The sequence below is a fragment of the Podarcis liolepis genome (assembly GCF_965112155.1).
Source record: "Podarcis liolepis genome assembly, chromosome: 10".
Taxonomy (NCBI): Eukaryota; Metazoa; Chordata; class Lepidosauria; order Squamata; family Lacertidae; genus Podarcis; species Podarcis liolepis.
The window spans coordinates 16781376-16804348 of NC_139562.1; the positions used below are offsets into that span (position 1 = coordinate 16781376).

A 22973-nucleotide genomic window follows, 5' to 3' on the forward strand; every position below is an offset into this window, starting at 1 on the left:
CGGCCAGCCCCCCCTGCACCCCCCACGCTACGCCACTGCCGTTGTTTCTTTTTGTTTTCCAATGTATTCCTTATAGAGAAAAAAATCCGGTGAGCAAATTTTTATGCTGAAAGTGTGGCCCTGAGGGGAAAAAATGAGAACTGCTGCTCTAGCCACTTTTATTCCCGCGCATCATTTTGTACTCCACGCTTCCCATTTACTCGGCTTTTACCCAAACTAAACAAAAAACCAGTGCGGCCACCTTTCCTCATCGGGGAGCTGTTCCAACTTTTGGGGTCGTGCGTTCTTCCCGCTGCGCAAATACGCGCGCCCTAGAAAATAAACTCTGCCTCCCCACCTCTCCCGGCTGCCATTTTTTGGTATGCGGTCCCCCGAGCCGCCTTGAAGCCCGGCGGCCTGCCGGTGGCGCCCTAGAGCTTCCTTTCCCCCCTATTGAAAAAACCGGCGGCGTGATTCGTTGCTCCCACAGCTTTGCCGGCAAGCGAGGGAGACGCGTCGGGCTGCTTTGGAGCGCTGCGCGCCGCGCCGCCTTTTTTAACGCCGCAGTCTCTGCCGCTAGCCGAAGAATCCGGGAGGCTGTCCATGGCTCGGCGGCGCCTCTGATCCGGACGCCGGGTCCCTTCGTTTGCTGCAGCGCCGCAGGGTTGCCGGGCTGGAGGCGGGCAGGGAAAGACCTGACCTCGAGGGGCCGCCTCCCGGAGCGAAGGCTGAGCGAGGTGAGTCGGTTTCGCCGGATGGGAGACCGAGGGTCGCTGCGCGTTTGGAAGGGTGATTCCCCCCCCCCTTCCATCGCTGCGGCAAAAGCACGAGGAGAAAAGTGCCGCCGCCACAAGCTTGCAGATCTCCGGGATCGTGGGCGGGTAATTTGCATTTAAAATGTGCCGGAAAGGAAGAGTTTTGTTTCGTCCTTCCCAAGGATGAGCGGAGAGGAGTCTCCCAGGTTTAAAAGCCAGAGCATGAGACTCTTAATCTCAGGGTGGTGGGTTCGAGTGCCGCTTTGGGCGAAAGATTCCTCCATTGCAGGGGGTTGGACTAGATGACCCTTGGGTGCCTTGCCACTCTACGGTTCTATGATTGTCAGGCAGAAAATGACAGCGAGAGAAAGAGTGAAAAAGGAGACGCACTTCCTGGAAGGGGGTCCTTCTTTTGCGTGTGAGGGACCTCTTTGCAGCAACAACACCACAAAACTGCAAGCTTACATATCTTGCTTGTTATTTTTATCGATTGCATTTATGCCCCACCTTTTTCCTCCTGCTGCTCATTTAATCTGCACAGCAATCCTGCGAGGTAGGTTAGTTTGAGAGACAGCAGCTGGCCCAAGGTGACCCGGCAAGCTTCATGGCCGAGCGAGGATTCGAACACTGGTCTCCTAGGTCCCGGTCAGGCACGCTCACTATTAAGTCTGCTCAGAAGTACGTTCATTGGGACTTACCCCCAGGGAGGAGGGCAGGATCGCAGCCGCTGAGGAGGCAGGTGCAGGAAGGTGTGGTGTGGTGGGTGGGTGTATATTTTGAAGCTTTTCGCTCCTCTCCAGGGTAGAAGAGGTTGAGGGAGTTAGTTGCAGAGAGGTTGGCGTCTTCTGCTCTTTCGTCGAAAGCATGTCCTGGCACCTTTAAAGGCTGTTAGATTTATGGGGGTAGAAGCTTTCGAGGCTCTGACGAAGTGGGCAGGCGTCCACCAAAGCTAGTGCTTCTGTTGGACTATAAAATGGCTCGGTATTCTCCCCAGCCGCACACCCACAAATCTGGGATTCAGCAACAGAGCTCTCTCATCTGTTACCTGTGTGGCTCATTCGCAGAGCAGAGCCACCTGGGCTGTTTAGGAATCCTGGCTTCTCAATCTTAGGAACTTTTTCCACCCGCCACGGCAATGTTGTGCTGCTAGGACTGGAGAGACTAGGAGCCCCTCCACACTGTGTGTTTTTTTTTGGGGGGGGGGTGATGCAATGATAGTGGTGGATTTTGGTACTTATTTTCTTTTTGAATTGCATTTATATACCAGCGTTTCCTCCAAGGAACCTCCAATGTGGTTCTCCTCACTCTTCATTTTATTATCACAACAACCTGCAAGGTAGGTTCGGGGTTGAGAGACTGGGGCTGGCTCAAGGTTCATGGCTGAGTGTGGATTGGAACCCTGGTCTCCCAGGTCCTGATCCAGCGCTCAGAGCACCAACTGGACCATCCAAACTTCAGCTGGTTTCATCAGTTCTTCTGTGACGCTTCTCTGATGTCATCTCATTATTGCTATAGAGGTGACGAAAGTGTTAACAAAAGCCGGACAAAAACAAAAGTAACAGTTATAGTCTTTAAAAGTGGAAATTCTGCAGGAAGTTACGGGACGTGCGCTGATTTGGGAATGAAACAGCATGTCCGCCCCAAAACTTTGGCAGGTGCAAACAATATTGATGGTGGGTTTGCGTATGACCACCCTGATACCATGAGTTCAAATCAGCATGGATGCACAATAAAAAGGGTATCTTGGAAGGGCCCTGAGGTTCAGTTCCACTTCTGCAGCTCCATAAGTCACTGGGTGACTTTAAACTAGTCCCCCCCCTCTTAACATACCACCTACACTGCAGGGTTGTTGTGATGTTAAAAGGAGGGAGAACTAGCTATGCTGCCCTGAACTCTTTGGAAGAAGGGTGGGTTATAAATGAATGGTGAAGGTACTCTGCATGTGTTCAGAGGCACAGTTTTTTCCCCCTTTTTCTTAAAAGAAGTTCACGTTACAGTGGTACCTCGGGTTAAGTACTTAATTCGTTCCGGAGGTCCGTTCTTAACCTGAAACTGTTCTTAACCTGAAGCACCACTTTAGCTAATGGGGTCTCCTGCTGCTGCCGCACTGCTGGAGCACGATTTCTGTTCTCATCCTGAAGCAAAGTTCTTAACTTGAAGCACTATTTCTGGGTTAGCAGAGTCGGTAACCTGAAGTGTATGTAACCTGAAGTGTATGTAACCCGAGGTACCACTGTATATGTTTCCACCACCAAAATCTAGGCCAGAGTTTAACTTACCTTGCCTGGGAGCATGGCTGCTCAGAAGTCCTGCACTCTCACTGCATGCCTAGGCCAAATGTAGATATTTGGGGATCAGCTGTGGCTATCTCAATGCTCTGAGAAAGGTGCTCTTGCACATGCTTGGAGGGCACAGACCTCCATCCTTAATTCATGTATTTTCAGGGTGATCTTAGTGGCACAGAAAACTTGTTCTATTTCAAGCTCAATAATCTGAACTACCAGTATTCCAGGCTTTGGCAAATCAACCTTATGGGGAGGGGGGGAACCTTACATAAGCTAAAAGTGTCTGGGGGCCAAAATGCTTGAGATCATTTGGTAGCTCAGGAGCTACCAAAGAGCTATGCTAGTGTGTCAGCTTGGTACAGCTGAAGGTTACTTTTTGTCGTCTTCTTTTTTAAAATAAAAACTTGTAATTGTTTTGATTTAGACCATGAGATGCTTTGTAATTATAGACCAAACATCCCTTCCCCCTTGGTATGCCTTATTATGGACTCGGTAAATCTCAGAACTCTATCCTATACTTTTGTTTGCTGGCAATTGTGACAACTTTCCCTTTTAAAACATTAACTTTTCTTTCACTTCTTTAAAAAAAAACTTGCTTGTTATCAAAATAAAGTAAATGGAGCAGTATGTTATTTTTTAGAAAAAAAATCTGTCCTGCCTTATTTTCAAAAAAGGAACTCAAGGGGGGCAAGAATCACAGTACAGTTTTTGAAAATAGTATATCATGCCCACCTTTTAGGCAAAGTTTTTGTTCCAAAATAAGCCCTGAACAGCAGCAGCAGCACTTTTTAGTTTTACACCTGCTGCTTTTTTTAATAGTCTCCCTATCAAGTTCCATGAGTTGTTCATCTGTGCTTTTCTTTTGCCTCTGAGGTTAGCAATTGGTGGGGCAGATTTATACCCAGGGTTGCCAGTTGTTGACTCTTACTTTCTGGGTGATCAGAAGCACTTTCATCAGGACACCTTGTCAATGCTGCGTTTCTCTGGCATACTGACTGTGTCCAAGAAACAAGGCTGCACAGTAGCCAAGACAGGAAATAGATGCATATGCCTGCTTTGTTTACGTGTGGCTTTTAAAAATAGCTTTGCAAGGATGAATGAAAGCTCCTGTTTTGTTTAATTTAGCATGAAAATGTTAGTCTCTGGAATAGGATACTCTACTCCAAACCTAAAAGATGTACCACAGTATTATCTCTTACTAGAACAGCTCCAAGACATCAGAAGAGCTGCCAGCTTTTGACTTTCACAGAGCTCCTTCTCAGATTTTTTTCTGTTACTTTTGCAAAGCTCAAGAACATTTCCTTCACTCCTTTTGCTAACGTCACGTTACCAACTTCTCTGCCTCCTTTTTTTGCCATCTCCTTGCAAATATTATCAGTGCTCAGGCGTCTTTGACTCTTGTTCAGGCCCACAAAAGGTTTTAATAATAATAATAATTTATTATTCATACCCCACCCATCTGGCTGGGCCTCCCCAGCCACTCTGAGCGGCTTCCAACAAAATATTAAAATACTGTAATACATCAAACATTAAAAGCTTTCCTAAACAGGGCTGCCTTCAGATGTCTTCTAAAAGTCTGGGTAGCTGTTGTTCTCTTTGACATCTGGTGGGAGAGCGTTCCACAGAGCGGGTGCCACTACCAAGAAGGCCCTCTGCCTGGTTCCGTGTAAATTGGCTTCTCTCAGTGAGGGAACCGCCAGAAGGCCCTTGGCACTCAATCTCAGTGTCCGGGTAGAACGATGGGGGTGGAGATGCTCCTTTTAGAAATCCACAAGATGCAATGAATAATAGAGAGGCAATCTTCTGTACGGGATGGCTGTCTTTCAGCGTTGGACATCTTCTTGAGATGGAGACTGACCAGTTTCAGAGGTGGGGCAGGTGTGGAATATAATATGTGTTCTTTGTGGTGGATCTCTGCAACATGCAATAGGCATAAGGAGAGCTTTGCTAGATCAGACCAAAGGGCTATGTAGCCTAGCATCCTGTCCCCACAGTGAAACAACCAGATTCCTGTGGGAAGCCCACAAGGAGGATATAACAGCCCTTACCTCTATTCTGATTCCCCAAAACTGGTCTTCAGAGGCATGCTGTCTCTGATACTTAAGGTAACACTGATTGCTCTCTGACTATTAACCATTGATAGCCAGCAACTTAGATGCCTTTAAAAGGGGTTAACCAAATCAACTGAAAACAAAAGCTATTATCACATCTTATGGTAGTGAAGGTCATTGCTTTAACTATGGGCTCGTCCACACTTCCGCCACTTTCCCCCAGAAAACTTGTTATTTGCTGCCAAATCGGAACAAGCGTAAAAGTGGATTGACGTTTGTTCCAATTGAGCGATAAACGGCAGGTTTTCCTGGGGAAAGTGGTGGGTCTAACAAAAAGTCTCTCAGACCCATGCCTAGAAAGTACAGGACAAGCGGAAAACCTCAGTTTCTAGGCCTAGGAGAAGCAAAAGTATGGATGAGCCCATGTGCCAAGTGCAGAAATATAATTTCCCCTCTGTCCATTCAGCTTCATTAGATGACCCTGAGTTCCAGTATTTTGAGAGAAGCCTACCAACTTTCCCCCTCCCTACTGTGTACACTTTGTATTCCTCTGTTGCATTCTCCCTTGCTCACCATTTTTCTACCCCCAAAAGCTCCAAATGTTGTAATCTTTCCTCACAGGGGAGTTGCGCTGTCTCCTTGATTATTTGGCTTGCTCTTTTCTAAACCTTTTTGCAGCTCTACCTCACCTTTTTTGAGGTGAGGATACAGAGCTGTTCATGACATTGCAAGTGTGGCCGCGCCACAGATTTGCACAAAGGAATTATGATAATTGGCAGCTTTATTTTCAATCCCTTTCGTTATGACCCTTGACATAGAAGTTTCCTTTTTCACAGCTTTTACACTTTGGGGAGACGTTTTCGGAGAGTAGAGTGTTGGCTTGTTTTTACTTGTATCTTTCTCACCGGCCTTTTGGCCTACTGAGGCCTTCGGTAGATTATTATTTTTTGCCAGTATTATAAACACCCCTAAGCCAACAAGATAGCTCTGGGAACAAAGTTATGATGAAAAAGAGCTCCAAAGGCATCAGCTTCAATCCAGAACAGAATTAAACATGTTTAAACCAAATTATTTCAGTGAGCTGAATTTATTGGAAGGTGGTCACCGTGTTGTCTGACTGCAAAGTCCTGGATCCTGGAATCATAGAGGTGGAATGGACTATGAGGTTCAGTCGAAACCTCTTTGCATTGCAGGAATCTTTTACCCAACATGGGGCTCAAACCCTCGACCCCTGAGATTCAGAATCTCATGTTCTACAGACTGAGGTATCCCATCAGAGTGCTAAGCTTGGAGAGCCCAACTATGTGCTTCTTACACATAAAAAAATGAATTCTAAAGTCTGTTCCAAGCAAAGTTGGATTTATTTACTTATTGCCAGCCCAATAAATCAGTCAAGAGCAGTGTTAGAAACTTACTTAAAGTGAAATAAGTCAGTGTTTAGTGAAATAACTTGGCACCGAGCACTAAAGTCTGCATTTGTGCAAGAACATTCAATTACCTCTCAAAAAAAACAAAAACCCAGTGGAATCACTTCACATGCCCAGCTGTCAGTCCTCAAGTCAAATAATGGTTGCTTGGCCATAGTATGGGTGAAAAGGATCTCAGGACTGTAGTTGATCATTAACAGTGTGATGCAGCTGCAAAAATAAGGAAAGAGCCAGTGTGGTTTAGTGGTTAGAGTGCTGGTCCAGGATCTGAGAGATCAGGCTTCAAATCCCCAGTCAGCCATGAAGCCAACTGGGTAGTCACCAGCTCTCAATGAATCTGAATAGAAATCACATTTTAAAAATGTAAATTAGAACACAGATGTGGAAACAATGAGGAAACTAAGGTTCCCCTCCTCTCTCTCTCTCTCTCTCTCTCTCTCTCTCTCTCTCACACACACACACACACACACACACTTTTGCCCCCTTAGTATAAATGCAGATGCAGTATCTCTGAGCATGTGGCATGTTCCTGTAGCAATAGCTACCCAACAGCTGTATCTCAGTGGGTAAAACATCTGCTTTGCATGCCAGAAGGTCTCAGATTTGGTCTCTAGCGTCTCCCAGAAGACTGGGCAGTGGAAGAGATAACTGTCTGGTACCCTGGAAAGCTGATGCCAGTCAATTTAGAGACTAGATGGATCAGGGGGTCCAACTCTACATACATTTGTTTCTGTGTTTTCCCACATAACTGATGTCATTTGTAGCCACCCTGTGAAAATAGAGGCTGATGAAGAATACTCTCTACAGTTGCTTGTCAATTGTTAGCATAGCAAAATAATAATAAGTCTTGTTATGATGGCTTTAAATGACACTCCAGGCCAGAGTCTTTTTGCAGATATGCTCTGTAACACAACAACAACAACTTTTTTATTTGTACCCCGTCCACTCTGGCCATTTTCCAACAAAGTATTAAAAGCGCAATAAAACACCAAACATTTAAAACTTCCCTAAACAGGGCTGCCTTCAGATGTCTTCTAAAAGTCATATAGTTATTTATCTGTTTGACATTTGATGGGAGGCCACTACTGAGAAGGCCTTCTGCTTGGTTCCCTGTAACTTCCCTTCTCGCAGTGAGGGAACTGCCGGAAGGCCCTCAGAGCTGGACCTCAGGCTGAACGATGGGGGTGAAGACAGTCCTTCAGGTATTCAGTCAAAGCCATTTAGGGCTTTAAAAGTCAGCATCAACATTTTGGATTGTGCTCCGAAACATACTGGAAGCCTGCATCATTGATTACTTATAACTGCCCCAATATTATCATGAGCACAAATTATTGTGGGTGCACAATAATAAGGACACCTGGAGGGACCCTTGATTTTGGGCAAAGCATCTCTGCGTAGTTGAAGATTACTCACACCCTCTTCCAAAAACGGCCACACTTTTCCTCACAGTTGTCAGTTGTCTCATGATTTTCTGGGGTGGGCAACTGAGTGTTAGGATATTTCCCCCTTAAAAGGGAGCAGGCTTTGAGAGTCACAGAGTCTGCGTATTTCCTGTTCACAGGATGTTTATGTTTTCTGTTGCTTTTGTTTTCTCTCTCTGTGTCTGGAGACACTGATGCAGGCAGTCATGTCTTTCTTTGTTCTGATCAACGCTGAATAAAACTTGTAAATAATGCTCTCCTGAGTGCGACTTTTGCTGTGAATTATCTGCTGATAGAGTGTGCATGAGCTGTGGAATGTGGCAAGATATTTTCTAGAAACTCATGTCGCTAATTGCTGATACTGCGTGCCTACGGGAGATCGATGGATCGTCCGGCAGACGGCTTGGGGCCATGATGGACTTTGTCTCCCTGGCAGTATCCCCACACTGAGAAGGGTGAGGGGGTCAGTGTTGGTCCACTCCACCTCTTAGCATTTCTCACAGAGAACTCCTCCATCAAGCTGATGAGTGAGATGAGATGGGGCAGGGTGGGGAAAGCTTTTCCGAGCCCTATAATAAAACACCTTTTAAGCCTTGCCTAACCCTGCACTCTGCCCCTGATGCAGAATGCACAAAGGGCTTCTGAGCTCTTAAAAGCACAGAGGTTTGTTTAGGAGGAAATGTTGAGAAGCATACCTTTCCCAACTGGTGTGGCTTTTATAGCAATTCCTGAGGACCAATAAAGGGAGTTACAGTAGGCTGTGGGGAGCTGACTCCGCAACGGCGTTAATGGGTTTTTCGTACATTCAGAAACGTAAAAACCTGTATTGGAAGTTAGTTGTCAAGGCCAACTGCTGGCAATAATAATTGCAGCTATCTTGGCTGGGGTGGAAATGGGACTTTTTCAGTATTTTGAGCCTATTATATTGAAGAATGTCGAGACTTTATTCAGCGGTTGTGTGTCCTATGGTATCTATTAACTGTTAGGTAATTTTGCCAAACATGACGCTGACATTCTCTGTTGTGCAAGCAAGACAGAAAAGCCCCACATTAAAGCTCCCCTAAAAACAGGAAAGCACAGAGTTGCACCCTCAAAAGCGGTCTGAATCTGGATTGGCAGATCATTTTTTAAACAAGGGCCATACTTTGAAATGATTAATTGTTGACAGCTAGTAATGGGCTGCTTAACCCTTTCCTCCCAATTGTAATAGAAGTTTGTGCAGAGTAATTTTCTGATTATGCCCTTTAAAGCATGTTTTTAAGGCAAACTGTTTTGTGCTTTTGTTTTTTTGAAGTGACCAGCCATTGTGCGTAATGAGGCATGGACTCTGCTCAAGCTATGATGCCCCCACACAGGAGGAATTGCTAAAGATAGCTTTGACTGTGTTGTCCTCAAATGTGACTGAAGAGCAGAAGGGAGGTGAGGTCTTGGGTTTGTGGGTGATGCTTGGAGCCAGGGAGGGAGAGGGCTGAAACAAGGACCCACAAGGACCAAATGGAGGGACTGGTTGTCAATTTTACTCTCTAGGCTCCATACCATGGGTTGCTGGAAGCTACACTCCTCCATCTACTTTGCTGCACAACTTCTTTTTCCTGAAACTCAGCTGCACAGGAACTGGCAGAAGATGCATGTGTTGTAGTACCAATGGCTTCTGCTGCTGCACCAAGGCTTGAGTTGGTTGTGGTGCAGATGCAAAATGGATTGATCCATTAAGGCCACATTGGGGCCTTGGCACTTAATCTGTGTTCCCTGCTTCATGCAACAGCACATTGGATTGTACTGTTTAGTATGTTAGTTCTATAAAAAGAAATTGGGGGGGGGTGTACAGGAATAATGCAAAGGTCACTGCAGATGCATTGTGTAGTGGATGAGCAGGCCTAAATTTTGCCCATTAACATTAACCTAAGTTCTGTGTCCTTGTGTCTTCATTCTCCTGGGGCTGGCTTGGGGGTCTTGAAGTACAGCCAGTTGCTGGGAATCACAAGTGAGTTGTGGCATTTTTTGGATCCTGCTTTAGGACTTACGCTAGGTATCTGGTTGGCTAGTGTGAGAACCAGATGCTGGGATAGATGGCCCTTTGGCCTGATCCAGCAAAGCTCTTATCATAAAGTTATGTGGAAATGTAGCATCTCAGGGAATAGGGTTGTTGCCAAGATTTCCACATGATTTGCACATCTTTGGTATGCAAGCTTATATATATGTGTGTGTGTGTGTGTGTGTGTGTGTGTGTACACACACACACACACACACAGTCATACCTCGGGTTACAGACACTTCAGATTGCATTTTTTCAGGTTGCGAACTGCCAAAACCCAGAAGCACCAGAACAGGTTACTTCCGGGTTTCGGCGGTGACGCATGCGCAGAAGCGTCAAATTGCAACCCACACATGCACAGACGCACTGCTGTGGGTTGCAAACGCTGCAGGTTGCAAACGTGCATCCCACACGGATCACATTCACAAGCCTAGCGTCCACTGTGTGTGTGTGTGTGTGTGTGTGTGCATGGGATCATTCAGGAAGGGAGTGAAGTCCGTCCATCGCCCCAGCTGTGAGCTGAAGAGAGGGGGCTGTAACATGTGATTCTTCTGAACAGAGCCATCATGATGTAGTGGTTTAGAGTGCCAGACCTGGACCTGGGAGACCAGGGGTCAAATGCCTGCTCAGCCATGGAACTCACTGCGTGACTTTAGGCTAGTCACTCTCTCTCAGCCTAGCCTAGGTAAATGTAATACATAATATAAAGAAATATAGCTTTTGCTCTTTTTCTTCTTTCCCCATGCCCGAAGACAGAGAACCACCCCCTGAGTTTTTGAAAGAGATTGGTTCTAGGTTCATGGCTTATCGTTTGAGGGCTGCGTCTGACGAAAAGCTCTCCCTGTGGGTCCTTGCGAAACAGGACACACCTCAACCCTCTGCTGAGACCTTGGCAGTGGCTGGCAGCACCCCTGTTCACCTGCTCATTCCTTCTCTTTGGTGGGTCTTTCCCCATTAGGCCCTGCTTGAAAATCACAATGGCACGGTAAGGCGGAAGAAAGGACTTGGCCATTCATCCTTCGTGCCAGTTTGGTTCAGCCAGCGACGTTTCCGCCATCCTCCATTTTCTCCCCGCCATGGCTAAGAGCGCAGAAGTGAAACTGGCCATCTTTGGCCGAGCCGGAGTGGGAAAGTCAGGTATGTCTGCTTTCACTTCCATTGCTCCTTATTCGGCTTTGTTTTCTCGTGTTTTCAAGATGTATTTTTGCACACAAACACACACACAGCAGAGTTCTGATCCAGCTGAGGCCTCTCACACCCGTAATTCTGTGTTATTTTTTAAAAGGTTGGAACATTTTAGCCACTTTAGGTGCATTAAATAAACTCTGAAGCTGTTGCTGCACACCGAAAAGATCACAAGAATTGACTGAGCCAAGATGTGGGAGTTTCTTTTAAAACGGGCGTCGCGCTGTGATTGTGTTGGTGACCAAACCCGACCACCCACCATGGTCTCACCGAGTCTTCTGGAACAGCATATAGGGGCAACAGGAGAGGGTCTCAGGCACCTTCAGGGTCTGTGGACTGTCTTCACCCTTCTGTGGAATAAAAAATTGGCCACCACTAGGACAAACCTGTGTAGGGTAGCTTGGTTGACTAGCCTTTCCTGGAAGATAGGTGAAAAAACCTCAGGTCACAGGTGTAGAAGCAGCTGGCCAGGCCTGTCTTGGTCTGGTTTTTAGGACTCTTCCCAGGCCACACCCCTCCTGAAGCCACTCCCCCTGCCCTAGGCCACACCCCCTCAGTGGCCCTGCACTCTGTACTCCTTGAGCAATCTTTTTCTTGAATTGTGATAATGCCTGTTGTCTGCCTGGATGGAGAATAAAGAGATGCGTATGTAGAAATCTCCTGATTTTACTTCACAGGGGTAAGAGGTACACCTCTGGCCCTAACCACCTCTGGCCTGCGGCCCCTGGAAGGTTTCCCCTGGGAAGAATGTGGCCCTGGAGCTGCTAAAGGCTCCCTCCTCCTGTCATAGAAAGTCAGTGGTAAACAAATGAAATGTTTCATCAGAGGAGGTCAGCATGACTTTTTGGAAGGACCCAGCTTTGCTGCAATTTACTTCATTCAAAGAATTAGTGCTTTGGAACGGGGGCTGCGTGGAGGGAAAAGCTGCCAGCCTGCTGCTTAACCGATTACCTCCCTTAAGGTCTCCACTTAAAAATTAGCAGTTTGCCCGTTTTTGTCCTCTGACTGGAAGAATTGTTCAGGTTCAAGCGTATTGAGGGGATGGGTGTGAAAGCAAAACAGTTGCTGCTGCAGAAAATGGTAAAATGTCAACGCCTGGTTCTGAATGCTAATACATAGTCTGCATATAGCACATTCCAAGTCCTTTGCAGACATCGTCAGTACAATATCCCTGAGAGGCAGGCTGTGAGGATCCCAATTTTGTAGATAAATGGGAATGAACGACTGAAAGCATTGTTTTGGCTAGCATTTTCAGCCCCGCCTCATTTCCAGGGAGCAATGTTGTGGGAGGAGCCTGAGTTCAGTGTCTGCTTTGCTCGCAGGTGGTTCCTGGTTCAATTCTCAGCATCTCCAGGTAGGGCTGGCAGAGACCTCTACCTGAATTTCAGTGTCTGTGTATTGACTACATGCCACTGTCAGGGGAGACAGTGCTGAGCTAGATGCACCAAGGGTCTAACTCAGTATAAGACAGCTCCAACTGGGCTCTAATTAAAGTGCTGGCACCTGGGGAGGCTGCAAAGTGCAGAACACTGGTGTGATGATTTGTAAAGTAGGAGGAAGGTTCAATACCTGTACCCAAAGCATGAGAATGTAACTGAAATCTTCTCTCCCCTTTGATAATTTGCAAGTGCAGTTTCTTGATGGATAGTTGAGTGGGGAGGTGAGGAACTGCTGGGTGATTTGGGGGGGGGGGGCATGGCACTAGAAGAAGTGCACAAAGAGGGCTGCAGGGACTGGTTCAAGATCACCCAGGAAGCTCTGAGATTGGGTAATTTTTTTTAAACCCAAATCACCCTGCACAAATGCCAACAATTTAGAAACCAGATGTACCATATTTTTTGCTCTAGAAGACTCACTTTTTCCCGCCTAAAAAGTAAGGGGAAATGTGTGTGCATCTTATGGAGTGAATGCAGGCTGCACAGCTATCCCAGAAGCCAGAACAGCAAGAGGGATTGCTGCTTTCACTGCGCAGCGATCCCTCTTGCTGTTCTGGCTTCTGAGATTCAGAATATTTTTTTTCTTGTTTTCCTCCTCCCAAAACTAGGTGCGTCTTGTGGTCTGGTGCATCTTATAGAGTGAAAAATACGGTATGTTGTGCTATTTGGTGTTCGTTTATTACATATGCCGAAGTACCGGTTTACAAAATACCTTATTTCCAGCGTTGAATGCCATGATTATATTTCTGCTCTGAACTTTGTGCTTGGGTATCAGTCTCTTCTGGCCAATGAAAACAGTGACATTGTCCTGATGATATGCCCTGCAAGGTCCCTGCAAGAGCAACACAGAAAATGAAGGATGTAGGCAACAATACATAATACATAAGAAAAATACATTAAGAATTCATTCAACACATTAGAATGAATAAGATCACTTTCCTGGCTTCTGGCATAGAGGGGAGGGAGGTATGGTTGTTTGTTTTTGTATTTCTTGTTACATTCAGTTTCTATTTTCTGACTTCATACAGTGCATTTATCACTGAAAAGCTGATAAAAATTATTAGCATGTCCAGCATTTTAGCCACAACAGTATGCTAGCTCAGCCTCTCTGAAGCAGGGGTTTCTCAGACACCACACCATACCATCGCCCTCCTCCTTTTTCTGCTCTGCAGATGGTTTTCTTGGCAAAGTGTGGTGCTCGCTTTGCAAAAGGGGAAGTCTCTGGACTCTAGCACAGCCACTGGGTTTTCTGCTTGGAGCAGCCTGGCCTTGATGGATGTGCTCAACTCTCAGTTCAAGTAGATAGTTGCCTAATGGATGAGCTTCTCCTTCTCCAGATCTGCAGGGTTTCGTGCCATCAAAGGGAGGCCGCTGTTGAATGCAAAGCTGCCAGGAGGAAAGTCTATCCAGCATTATGACTTATGTGGCAGTTCTTTGCACTGCCTGCTTTACTCGACAGGGCTGGCCAGACAGCTGGAGGCCCTTGCCAAGCAGTGTAATCCAAAAACGTTAGCCAAGATCGTGGAGGAGGAGGCCTTGATCCACTATAAAGAGAAAAGTGCATGCAACAGTAAATAAGATGACCGGGACTGCCAGGAGTCCCTGACGGTTGTTTTATCACTGGTGTGGCTCATAGTTTCTAACCAACAGCCAGACACTAGACTTAAACAATTATGGTCTTCCAAAGTTCAGATCTGGCTCCAAGATTTGGGGTCCCCAGTTCATTTGCCCTTGGGCTCATGGACTGGTTGGATGCAGAGGAATGGTGGAAGTCACCAGCTGGGGCACCCCCAAGGGAAGAAGGCTTAGAGCCCGGGGAATGGTGGTGGGATGATGATGAGTGGTCAGAGTGAGAAGAGAGAGCAGACAGAGTGGAGGAGGTGTTGGAACCTGAAGAGGTAATAGGATTTAGTGAGCAGAAAGGGTCTGTGGCTGAGAGAAGCCCAGAATGAAAGGCAGAAGCTGAAGCAGGAGAGGAAGGAAGCCAAGAAGCAAAGATGGGTCAGGGAGAGGCATGGGTGTCTCCTCATCCTGCTGCAAGAAGCTCCCTTCCCTTCTGGTCTCCCCAGAACAAGGAGAGGCGTGAAACAGGAGGAGCAAAGGCAGGCATGCAGGTGCAGTCTCTGATTGCTTAGGGGAAAAAACCTCTGGATAGGAGGAGACATAGATGGCTGTGGAGGGTGGGGACCTTTAGTCTCTGCTTCATGGGGCAAGGCCTACCAGAGATGGGTTGCTCTGCTCATTAGGCCTGACACTCAGCCAAATCTGTGAAGATCGTGTTTTTGCTAATAAAGAGTGAATTCCAACTTCCTCGGTGTGATTTCCTGCTGGCTCGCTCCTGTCACTTGGGGGGTCCCCGGTGCTTGCCCATGGTGGTGGTGGCGGCTGTGCTGATCACACTGCACACAAATTCCCTGGCGATGCTGGCTTTTGCCATCCACACCCTGAAGGGTCCTTGCCTTCAGGAAGAAGGCTGGCACTATTAAGCTGATGGCCCCAGGTAGTCTGCACATGTGACCCAGTGCTGAGAGCGGCACAATGCCACACCCTCAGGTAGCCTCAGGTAGCAAGGACCCAGGAGGGGCCCAGCAGTGGTGCAGATCAGAACTCCAGCCTATGTACACAAACTCCCTGCCTCCACCAGCTTGAATAGCACCCGCCTCACCCTCAAACATAGGCATGGTAGGGAACATAGGAAGCTGCCCTGTACTTTGGCCTTTGTCTCATCTAACTAAGTATTGTCCGCAATGACTGGAAGCAGCTTTCCTGGCTTTCAGACAGGAGATATGGATATGGCGGGGATTGAACCTGGGACCTTCTGCATGCAAAGCAGATGCTCTGTCACTGAGCCACAGCCCTTCCCCAATCATTGTTGGCCTAATTAAGCTGGTGTTGATGGGGAATTTGCACGCATGGCTGATTGCTCTGGTCAGTTCCCTGCCATCCCCTAGTCCTCCTTGCCAGCCCAGGAGTGGTGGTAGTGGCAGTGTCAGCAGGAGTGGTTTGGGACCTGGCAGGCAGTAGTGGCAATGGGCTTTGCCAGGGCCTCTGGGTTCTAGCACGTATCTCAATATATGCCATATGCTGGCTTTCCAAAGATGAATATATGGAATACAAGATAGTAGAACAGTTTAATTCCTCAGGCTGGTACTGCAATAAGTTTCACAGTGGACCCACTGAAGAAAAATTAGTGAACATTAAGTTTGGGCCATTAATTTCAGCAAGTCTGCTCTGAGTAAAACTTACTAGACTATTACCCTTTGTTCCTTCCCACCTCCCCCAAGATCACATCCACACCCTACATAACTTCCCCAAAGAATCCCAGGAGCGGTGATGGTACAAATGTGCTTTGAAGGTGTGGTGACCCAAGAAAGGATGCTTTGAGGAATCTCAGTGCACTCTTAACATTTAACCCAGAAACATGGGTGCCATTGAAGGAGGTCCTTCCTGCATCTCTGGGTCAGTGATCTTAAGGAGAGATTTCTTTTTAGGGTGTATCCGCAAGCTTTCTTTCCCTTTCCAGCGCCTTGATTAAAGGCTTCCTCGCAAAGCTAAAAACAGGCTGGCGAAACTAGTGCTGGGAAGCCTCAGAAGATAAACCAAGAGAAACGGGCCTGTCAAGTGGTCAGTCTGGAATTTCCGTAGAGCTTTCAAATAACTCGTTTGAAAGTTGGTTAGGTTGCAAGCCTTGTTCAGATGCTTGGTAAACCTTTGCTACTAGCAGCAACTCTTTTTGCGTGTGCAAATTGGGCCCCTGAGCCACTTCTGCATCCGTTATGTAAAAGAAGTCTGAAGATGCGTCCGTGTGCAATGCATGTTTGCCAGAGAGTTGTGGCTTATTGCAGCTCTTCTTGTAAAGAAGACCCTCCTGAAAAATGACCATCCTAAGGGAGGTGTAGCGGTCACATTTCCTACTTAAGGAACGACAGTCCTCTGTTTGAGGGAGTTGCCACTACGCCATATGGCTTTGGGGCTCTGGATTAGTCAGACGGCAACGACAGCATGTGAGGAGTGGAGTTGGGGAGAAAATTGATCCCAGCTGAATCTATCAAATTTGCACTTTTCTGAAACAATATGTGAACAGAAGCACAGCTAGCCTTTGAAATTTGCACTTCTGAGAAATATGAGATGATTGGACCCTTTCTGAACTCAAAGCATGGGTACCCCCAACAAAAATTTAAAATTCGGCTAAATATTTGGAGTTTTTATGTATTGGTATAATTTAGAATTAATGTGATATGATTGGTTTGTCAATTGGAAATTTAATAAAAATTATTATTATTTTTTTAAAAAAGAAATTTGCACTTCTGCAAATTTCGCTATGCAGTTCGCTGACCAAACAAGGTTTACAAAAACGGTGAAAGTGTGGATAAAGATGGACATGTTAGTAAAAATGACACAAAAATGCATTGTGTTAGGGGAAATCGTTTACAAAAATGTGCATGCGTTAGTCAAGATTGCATATAACAATGTGTTCTATTAGGAAGAATCTGCACTAAAATGCTGGTGAATTTTCATGAGGTTTTCTTAATTTTTTATTTTAATCACATTTATATGCCACTTTTTTTTTTCTTCCAAACAGCTCATGGTGGTGTACCTTGAGTGTCCCCATTTCATCCACACAACAACCCTGTGAGGTAGGTTATGCTGAGAGACAATGACTAGCCCCAGATCACCCAGTGAACTTCATGACTGAGCGAGGATTTTTAATTTTTAAAAAGTCACAAATTGCTGCAAAATGTGGAGAACTGAATTTAAGATTAGAAAAAAATAAGAAAATGACAAAACTCAGACTCACATCCCTAGTGAGAAGCAATATATAGAAGAAGGTAAATTACCCAAGTGTAGGGATTGGGGAAATTTTGATTCAGTCCACATTTGAATACAAATCTCCCTTTTTCGCACTTACCACAAAGCTTAACTCACAAACCAAAACATAGCCATTCTTTAAGAGTTACACTTTCCTGAATTTTAAGATGCCTTTCTCCTGCCAACTGACGTGTGTGTTTTTAAAAAAGAGAAGAAGTATAAGCTAGGGTAAAGTTGCATAAAATGCATATAGTTTTGATTATTTGTTGTTGTTTAGTCGTGTCCGACTCTTCGTGACCCATGGACCAGAGCACGCCAGGCACTCCTGTCTTCCACTGCCCCCCTCAGTTTGGTCAAACTCATGCTGGTAGCTTCGAGAACACTGTCCAACCATCTCATCCTCTGTCGTCCCCTTCTCCTTGTGCCCTCCATCTTTCCCAACATCAGGGTCTTTTCCAGGGAGTCTTCTCTTCTCATGAAGAGAAGTATTGGACCCTCAGCTGCAAGATCTGTCCTTCCAGTGAGCACTCAGGGCTGATTTCCTTCAGAATGGATAAGTTTGATCTTCTTGCAGTCCATGGGACTCTCAAGAGTCTCCTCCAGCACCATAATTCAAAAGCATCAATTCTCTGGTGATCAGCCTTCTTTATGGTCCAGCTATCACTTCCATATATCAGTACAGTGGTACCTCGGGTTAATAACTTAATTCGTTCTGGAGGTCCATTCTTAACCTGAAACTGTTCTTAACCTGAGGTACCACTTTAGCTAATGGGGCCTCCCTCTTCCGCTGTGCCGCTGCTGTGCGATTTCTGTTCTCATCCTGAAGCAAAGTTCTTAATCTGAGATACTATTTCTGGGTTAGCGGAGTCTGTAACCTGAAGCGTCTGTAACCTGAAGCATTTATAACCCGAGGTACCACTGTACTGGATATACCATAGCTCTAACTATACAGACCGTTGTTGGCAAGGTGATGTCTCTGTACAAAAAATTGTTACATTAGAGAACTTATGCTTTGCAAAAATGTGCATATTAGGCAAAATTGCATAGAAAAATTGGAGAAATTAGCACTAAAATGTTGATGGCTTTTCATGTGGACTTGGAAACAATTGCAAATGGATGTGCAAATGTGGGAAAACTGGAAAAATGAGAAAGCATCACTGACAGATTTTCAGACCCCTATCCAGGTCCCATAAGGGACATAAGGTACAATGAGACAGGTCTGCATCCTGTTCTCCTTTTCTCAAATGGCACTCTGTCCCTGATTTTTCTTGCCGAACTGAAAGCCAAGAGAAGGAATGCTGTGAGCCCAAAGGCCTCCAGTTGCTGATCTCGAGTTTCAGAGCTGGTCCCAGAGCTGATGCAGTAGGAAAGATAATAAATGGCAAATTGGCCTGAAAGAGCCTTTTAAGTGAGTTGAATTTCCATAGAACTGCATGCCAGGAGATTAATGGGAGGGAGAGCAAGAGAACGAAAAGGAAAGTGTGCAAAAGGCAGCGCGAGTTGAGTTTCTGCATCGAGATAATTGGTTTCATTATTCCGTAAACACACATTTGCTTCACTGCTAGGGAGAGAACTGGCTGCAACAACCATTTATTTAGTTATTTGCTAATTACATTATGTGGGTGCAGGAGTGCTATTTCTTCCGCCGCTTTGCGAGTAAGCACAGTCTATCTCTTAATCAATCTCTTAATTACATAGATTTTTGCCTTTTGTGCAAGGAGGTGGTCAACGGAGGGTTTTGTATCTGGAAGAACCCAGGCTGTCTTGCTGCTCCTGAGGACCACTTGCTCGTTCCAACACTTTGGCCTCGTTGAACTTCCTTAATTAAGTCGGGCTTGCCTTAATGGCATTCTTGGCGATCTGTTGCACGAGGTTGCGCAACAACCGGCTGGTAGCACAATAGACTTGTTTGATTTACTCATCGGACCATTTCCTTTGGTTAAAAAAAGGGGAATCGTTGCTGATAAAATTCTGTCTGAAGAGCCATTCATTCGAAAGAAGCCTGCAAAAAGCTGGCAGAAAGGAGTTATGGGGGAGAGAATGGGGAAGCGACATATTCAGGCACTGCAAACAACAACAACAACAACAACAACAACAACAACAACAACAACAACAACAACAACAATTTTATACCCCGCCCATCTGGCTGGGTTTCCCCAACCACTCTAGGAAGCTTACAGCACACATAAAAACATAATAAAGCACCAAACATTAAAAACTTCCTGATACTGTGCTGCTACGGTGTTTGGTGTGCCATCGGAGCAATAGGTTAGACTGTGTGCGAACCTTTTGCCCTTCAGATGTTGCTCCCATCAGTGCCAGCAAGCATGGTCAGTGATCAGGGATGTTTGGAGTTGAGGCTCAGCAACATCTGGACGTGCAAAAGTTCCCAACAGGCAGTGAAAGAGGAGTTAGAAACCTTGTTCAGCCCAAATTCCCTATGGGCAGTGTTCTGGGTTGTCATAGTTACTGCTGGTGATGCCTCTGCCTCTCACCTCTGGTGCTTAAAGGATTGCCAGGCAGCTACTGTTGCAGTTGCCCATATGGTGAGTGTATGGTGCTCATCATAAGTTTGTCACCAGCACCATTTTTTTCTCCTACAATGGTAAACCTACATCTGTGTCTGGGTGGAAATAAAAAGGAAGAAGTGAGGGGTTGCCCACTAACACCTCTTCCAGAAAAATAGAAAGAGAAAGTTTGCAAAAGTCACCTCTTTTGTTCTGTCTGCCTACAAATGTTCTGGTGGCAGTTGGATGTGTTTCATGGACTAGAAAGCCAAAAATCACGAGCTGAAATAATGCTCTGAGCCTGTTGGGCAGAAGATGTCATTCCAGTTTGCCACTCTATTAATCTCATGAAGGGCAACTATCTCTGCACAGTATATTTGTGATAGCCAAGCACCATGTATTCACATGTCATTGCAGCAGGGTCAAACTCTTAACACTTCCTAAGTGTGGGTTCCTCAGCTGGCTGCCCAGAGTTTGAGAGATTTCAACATCACAAACTGTTTTTGCAAGGCTGGACATAGCTAATACAGAACATTTTGTTCAGCTGTTTTGATTTCCACTAAATCAGATATTTTTCTATCCAAGTCTGGTCTAAACTGGGTGGCAGCTAGTAAAGCTGTGTTTCCATGTCTCCTGTCCAGTGTTATGGGTTTTCTGGAATATTTTCAATTGGGAACTTTTTGGGGAAAAGTTTACTATGCAAAACTTTCCAGGGGGTTATTTCAGTATACCATAAGATAATTTGCATAGGGACACTTCCAGTTTGAATGGGGAAATTATCTGATGCCTGAGTGATCTGATTTAGCGTATTTATTTTCCTTCTGTTTAGGAAATAAAGCTAAAAAACATTGAAACTGCCAAGCTTGCCTACTGTTCTGGTGTTCTCTTTTTTTGGCAGTTGGCATCCATCTACCATTAACAATGAATTAATGTTATTCGTTTCCACAGAAAAACAAAGCGCTATAAATTGTTCCATCCCACACCACTTCTTCTTTCTGTATATGTTTTGCTAAGCAGTCTTTAACACCTGGCCCTGAAGGGAAGGATGCCAAGCTTCAAGGACTGCATCTGTTCTGCAAGAATCTGAGTGTTTGGCTGACTGCTATGATGACTTCCTCCATCATATCTCCCTCCAACATATTTCTGCAGGGATTGCTGAGAATTGTTGTTTATTGCTTGCAATGTGTCTGAGGTTTGAGCTAATCTGCTCATACAGATTCTGAGAATTGTCACATGATACAAGACTATTGAGACTGTACCATCTGACAACGCAAATGGAGGATTAAATATGTTTGCATATTCCTTTTGTGTCTTAAAAAAAACCATGACACTCTTAATGTAGAAAACTGATAGGGTAGTTCTCAACAGAGAACAGTATGTGAGAACCTCCATGTGAAGGAACATTCCAAGGTGCAAACCCTCCACCTGCAGTGTGAAATGGTACAGTCTCTGCACTGAAACTGTACAGACAACTTATTTATTCTGGGGTATTTCCATAACTGGGCAGTAAATTACGGTAACCTTTCCAGCCTCCCCAGTTTGTTTTTCTTTCCTGTGGCACATGGGATTTGACGCACTTGCTCAAATCTTCCAAGAGGCATTTCCACTGCAAACACCTTTTGTAGAGTACAGTTTCTTTCTGCAGGTTGTTTGGATTGTGTTTGTGGAATGATAATTCTGGGATTGGCAGGAGCCAAACTATATATGGTTTATTTCATTGTTTGGCACCTAAAAAGTATATGATTGCATTAAGGCTGTAAAGTTGTGATTTACTCCATTTTATTACCAGGTTAAGAAGTTGCTTCCCTTTCTTGTTACCTTTTGTACGCAAGGTATTTCAAGTAAAAGTTGCAGGGTTTTGCGCCAACGTCTTGCCTTCTGCCTTTGAGTGGTCAGGAAATTCTTTCTTTTTTTTTCTTCTGCCCTGTTTTCAAAAGACCCCAGGGAGTGGTTCAAGAGATAGAAGCAAAGATTGCAGACTGGTTTGTAAGAAAGAACCTTCATTGGCTCGCACACCGGATTGGGCTGTGTGGATACATAGATCACTTAGTCAGGTCATGAGGCAGCTTTGCCAGACTGGTTTAAAAGGGCAGCAGTGGATCCATTTACATTGCTTTCAACTCTGTGTTTGCAACGGGGAGAAATTAATAGGGAAAGCTTTGAATAAATAGGCTTTTGTGAAAAGCAGCCCAGAGCCTTTGCTGACAATTTATAGGCTCACTCTTCGACAGAATAGAGTTTATGGGGACATAGTGCTCGTTTCCCCATCACTGTGGTATGCGTGTAGATGGATGAAGTTTGCAGTCTAATTAGTTGCACAGAAGAAGAGAAGAGAAAGGCAGAGGCACACGTATGCATTCTCACAAAACGGGACATGCTCAGCTCACTGTAGTGCCGGAAAGCATAAGGAGTTTCCAGTGCTGGCTCTAGATTTTGACCTTTGACCCCCCCAGTGAATCTAGTTCAGTGAGAAGAAATCTCCATCATTCCCCTGATGAAAATCAGAAGGTGAGATCTAGCTGACTCGTACGACAGTGTGGCTGAGACACGGGTTGCGCTGTGGTCTAAACCACTGAGCCTCTTGGGCTAGCCAATCAGAATGTCAGCGGTTTGAATCCCCATGATGGGGATTTACTCTGTTCCAGCTCCTGCCAACCTAGCAGTTCAAAAGCACACTAGTGCAAGTAGATAAATAGGTATTGCTGTGGCAGGAAGGTGAATGGCATTTCCATGCGCTCTGGTTTCCGTCATGGTGTTCCGTTGTGCCAGAAGCGGTTTAGTCATGCTGGCCACATGACCCAGAAAGCTGTCTATGGACAAATGCCAGCCCCCTTGGCCTGAAAGCGAGATGAGCACCGTACCCCATAGTCGCTTTTGACTGGACTTAATCATCCAGGGGTCCTTTACCTTTTACCTTTTTATGAGTGTGTGGCACTGGCTCATTCCCGGGACATTCCGGGATCAATTCAGAAGCTGGAATGGCTTCTGTACTTCCAGGACAGTTGGAGGGTATGGGAACCTCTGCACACACACACACCCCAGCCATTTTAGCCAAGTCATGTCCACCTGCCATCATGAGAGTT

The 22973-nt window shown here is 45.6% G+C and overlaps 1 protein-coding gene across 4 annotated transcripts in view; it reads left to right on the forward strand.

Annotated features, from left to right (window-relative positions):
• Positions 1-441: 441 nt before the first annotated feature.
• RERG (RAS like estrogen regulated growth inhibitor) overlaps positions 442-22973 on the forward strand; it is a 94424-nt gene continuing 71892 nt past the window's right edge. Inside the window, exons 1-2 of one of the 4 annotated variants that reach the window (XM_083461625.1) lie at positions 442-716; positions 10912-11090. In XM_083461625.1, the coding sequence (XP_083317751.1) occupies positions 11030-11090 (61 nt within the window). In that variant the 5' untranslated portion in view covers positions 442-716; positions 10912-11029. Of the gene's footprint in view, positions 861-9215; positions 9338-10911; positions 11091-22973 lie in introns of those variants that run through there. The other 3 variants (XM_083461628.1, XM_083461626.1, XM_083461627.1) reach the window with 3 other exon arrangements.